The sequence below is a fragment of the Gavialis gangeticus genome, unplaced genomic scaffold, assembly GCF_001723915.1.
Source record: "Gavialis gangeticus isolate Ggan-Ray unplaced genomic scaffold, GavGan_comp1, whole genome shotgun sequence".
Classification (NCBI taxonomy): Eukaryota; Metazoa; Chordata; order Crocodylia; family Gavialidae; genus Gavialis; species Gavialis gangeticus.
The window spans coordinates 1,365,319-1,368,615 of record NW_017728994.1 but is presented as its reverse complement, the minus strand read 5'-3'; the positions used below and the strand labels follow the sequence as shown (position 1 = coordinate 1,368,615).

The window sequence follows — 3,297 nt, the reverse complement described above, 5'->3', positions numbered from 1 at the left end:
CTGGTATTTGCCCCAAAGGCAAGTCTAAAGGGAAAAACTGGGCAATATTAAATGACACAACAGTATTTGGTTTAACCACATCAAGCTTTTTTATGAAGTCATCATGGGAAAAGGGAGTTTTAAAGAGGGACATTAGTTTCAGCAAAGCAATTCTGAAAAAAAAAAATTAAAATTTTCCTGGATGGCAGTGAGAATTATACTATTTTTCTCTTTAAAATATTTAACAAGGAATGAATTTTATAAATGCATCCCCACAATATCTTACGTAAACATGTCTCTATATACACGTGCACACATACACACATGCAGACCTTGTGAGCCAACAAAACACACACATGAACAGGACAGCACATTACAGCCATAGAAAGGAAAAGAAATGCAGCAAGCAAGATGCAAGTTATTGACAAGAGTGAACACAGGGCTTATTCAGGTTGACTTCAAGAACCGCTGCAGTAAATCAGCTAGTAATATATTGTAAAAAAGCTAAAGTTGTATAGGGACTGAAAAAAGCATTTAGGTTAGGCCAGAGAGTATAGTATATGCCTGTAAGTTTGTGCCTGACAAAGGAAGATATTACATGATGAACAGTGCGTGCAAAAGGGAAGCCTCTACTGGAACATGGTGAGGGATGAGTGAGAAGTACAGACTCACTCTGTCTGCGGTGCGGTGGAACAGTCCGTGAGATGCCCTGGAATGAGCCCTGCCAGGGAGAGGAGGGAGCAGAATACCCACCCTGTGCAGAGAGAGAGAGGGGGGGGAGGGGGAGGAGTATAATAAAAAAAGAGAACAGGGAAAAATAAGACACGAAAAAGCCACACTGTTCCTTTTCCTGGTAAAATACGGTATTACCACACTTTACTATTTCCTCTGTGTTAACCTAAATACTAAAACTTGCCAAACCATTAGCCAGTCCAACTGATTTATGATTAACTAGATTAGATAAAGCAAAGGGCATCACAAACTGCATAGTAGGAAAATGCCTCTATTTTAAAAAAGATGGAAAAGGACACATGTTTGTCAAAGTTAGTCTTCATGAAGAATACTGAAGAGAAGTAAGACTGTAGGAGTTAATATCATATCATGAAGACAGGACTGCCCCGCACAGCTTGTGCCTGTATTGTTACAGCCCTATGTGAGGGAGTTAAAGAACATTTCACTAGGAAAGATGCATAGTTCGTTCATTCAGGGTTTGTTTCCCTACATGGAGAGATTCAGAAAGCAAGTAGCTGTGATAGAGAGAGGGAAAGGAAAAAGATAGAGGGAAGTGGGAAAACAGGCTGAGGCAGCTGTGATAGAGAGATCTGTGGAAAGTGTTTAGAAAGAGAGGAGAGAATAAGAGAGTAACAGAGTTTGAATGCCACAGCAGGCAGGAAGAAAGAGTAAGAATTCAATTTTAGGAATGACTGCTCTAGAGCAGGGAAAAGATGCAGTTGCTTTAAGAAAAAGTTGTGTCCTGATCATGCTGTGGTCTGTGTGGGTTAAGTACAACGTATATTGCTGGTCCAATAAGAAGTCAGTAGCAGAGAAGACCAAGTTCTGTGCTAGAGACTGTGAATGTTTGTAACACAAGCCAAGAGACTGCAGGGATTGTTGAGTGTTTGTGCAAAACAGTGTTGTGTGTTTGCTTTGTGCCTGCGCTGCAAGGCAGCGACTCCTAGAAGTGTAAAAGTATACCCTTATTGGTAATGGGGGTGAGATGTAAGAACATGGAAAAGGCTTTCTAAGCAAAAATTCTGAGGGAAACAGTGTCTCTCTGAGGGATGCCAATGTCCTTGTTGCAGTTGGGCCAGGTTGTCACTTTAAAGATGAGTTTTTCAGGAAGGCTCCATTGAGCAATTAATTTTGGGAGCCTCCTTGTTAAATAAACCACCTGACCCTCAAGGAATAGAGTGAACAGTCTTTTCTATGCTGTCGGCCACTCTTCTTGGCTAGCAGGAAGGAACGGCTCTGTGCCGCTGAAAAACACGCTCAGGCTGATCAGTGCTCACCCCTATGTTGAGGCAGGAAAAGGCCATAAAAGTCCTCAACTTAGGATGGCCACCCTCCTGTAGGTAACTGCTCCACTTTTTCAGTATAAAACAAACACACTCCAAGAATGCAAAATGATGTGTGCACTGCCACTGAACATGTCAGCATTGTACATTTGTAAATATGAATAATCAGCCACTGCAAGGAGTTTTCCTCTAAAAATTGAATCTGTCTGTGGATCCCAGACCAGAAAACTTCTGTCAAATATAAAAAACAACTGGAAAGTTGTTTTTATATTTGAAACAAGGGCAGCAATTCTACAAAAAAAAAAATAGTTTTAGATTCCACTTGGTTAGCAACATGATATTTATTAAAGGTTATGTGTATTTTTTTTGGGGGGGGGGGGTTGTTTGTTTGTTCTCTCCCCCCTTCTCTAAACTATCTGATAAGATGTCAAAATGTTTTGTTTTTGTTTGTACTTCTCTTAAGGATATAAATGCTATTTAGAATATCAGTATAACAAGATGCATGTAAAAACGGCATTCAAAGTCTTATTTTAATAAGCAAAGAGACAACTATACCATTATAACTGTTCAAATCAACCTCATTATGTTATTTTCTTTCTCTTCCACCCCACAAGGTTTTCTCTTTCAATATCTTTTAACTGCCTAAGTTTTGTTTTAACTTCAAACCAGCTGAAGATGGCACACCTCCTTTCTATATAGCTGGACAAGGGTGTTCAAACAGTATAGTGACATCACCCTTGTGTAAGGTTGATTGGGGGGGGGGGATATGTAGCAAAACCCCCAGTTTTGGGGGGGGGTTAACTTTAAAATACATTCCTTCCCCTTCCCCAACTGTTTCTGATTTTTTCTCTCCCTCTCTATTCCCTATAGATAAGTATAAGTAAGCTAAGATGTAGGGTAAGCTTTAACATTTTATTTTAGGTAGTAAGTTTTATTTTTCCCTCCCATCTTTGCAAATAAGTTCCCTGCTATTTTGATATCAATACCCACTGTTTTATAAGTGATAATTACTATGTTTGTACTGCTTTTATATTGTGTGATTACTGTTTTAGGCCTATATATGTAAGTGAGCATAAGTCATGTCAAGTTTCCATTTTGTGTCTCAAGCCTCCATCTTGTGTCCTCTGCCCAGGCATCCCCTGTGTTGCAACTGTATGATTCATGTACCCCTCCCATGTAAATTGGTTCCTGGATGAATGAGAGTGATTGGGAATGATAGAAATACAATGGTAGCATGCCTCTACTGAATGGCCTGTAACGACCAGGCCATCACCTCGCATTGATTCATCTTGGAACCATGGAC

The 3,297-nt window shown here is 39.9% G+C and overlaps 1 protein-coding gene across 7 annotated transcripts in view; it reads right to left on the bottom strand.

The window, feature by feature from the left end:
• Positions 1-3,297, bottom strand: part of CCSER2 (coiled-coil serine rich protein 2) — a 182,887-nt gene that overhangs the window by 28,226 nt on the left and 151,364 nt on the right. For 2 of the 7 annotated variants that reach the window (XM_019502221.1, XM_019502219.1), the window contains exon 11: positions 652-733. The exons of 3 other annotated variants lie outside the window; for them this stretch is intronic. In XM_019502221.1, the coding sequence (XP_019357766.1) occupies positions 652-733 (82 nt within the window). The remainder of the gene's footprint in view (positions 1-651; positions 734-3,297) is intronic. 2 more of the 7 variants (XM_019502222.1, XM_019502220.1) reach the window with 1 other exon arrangement.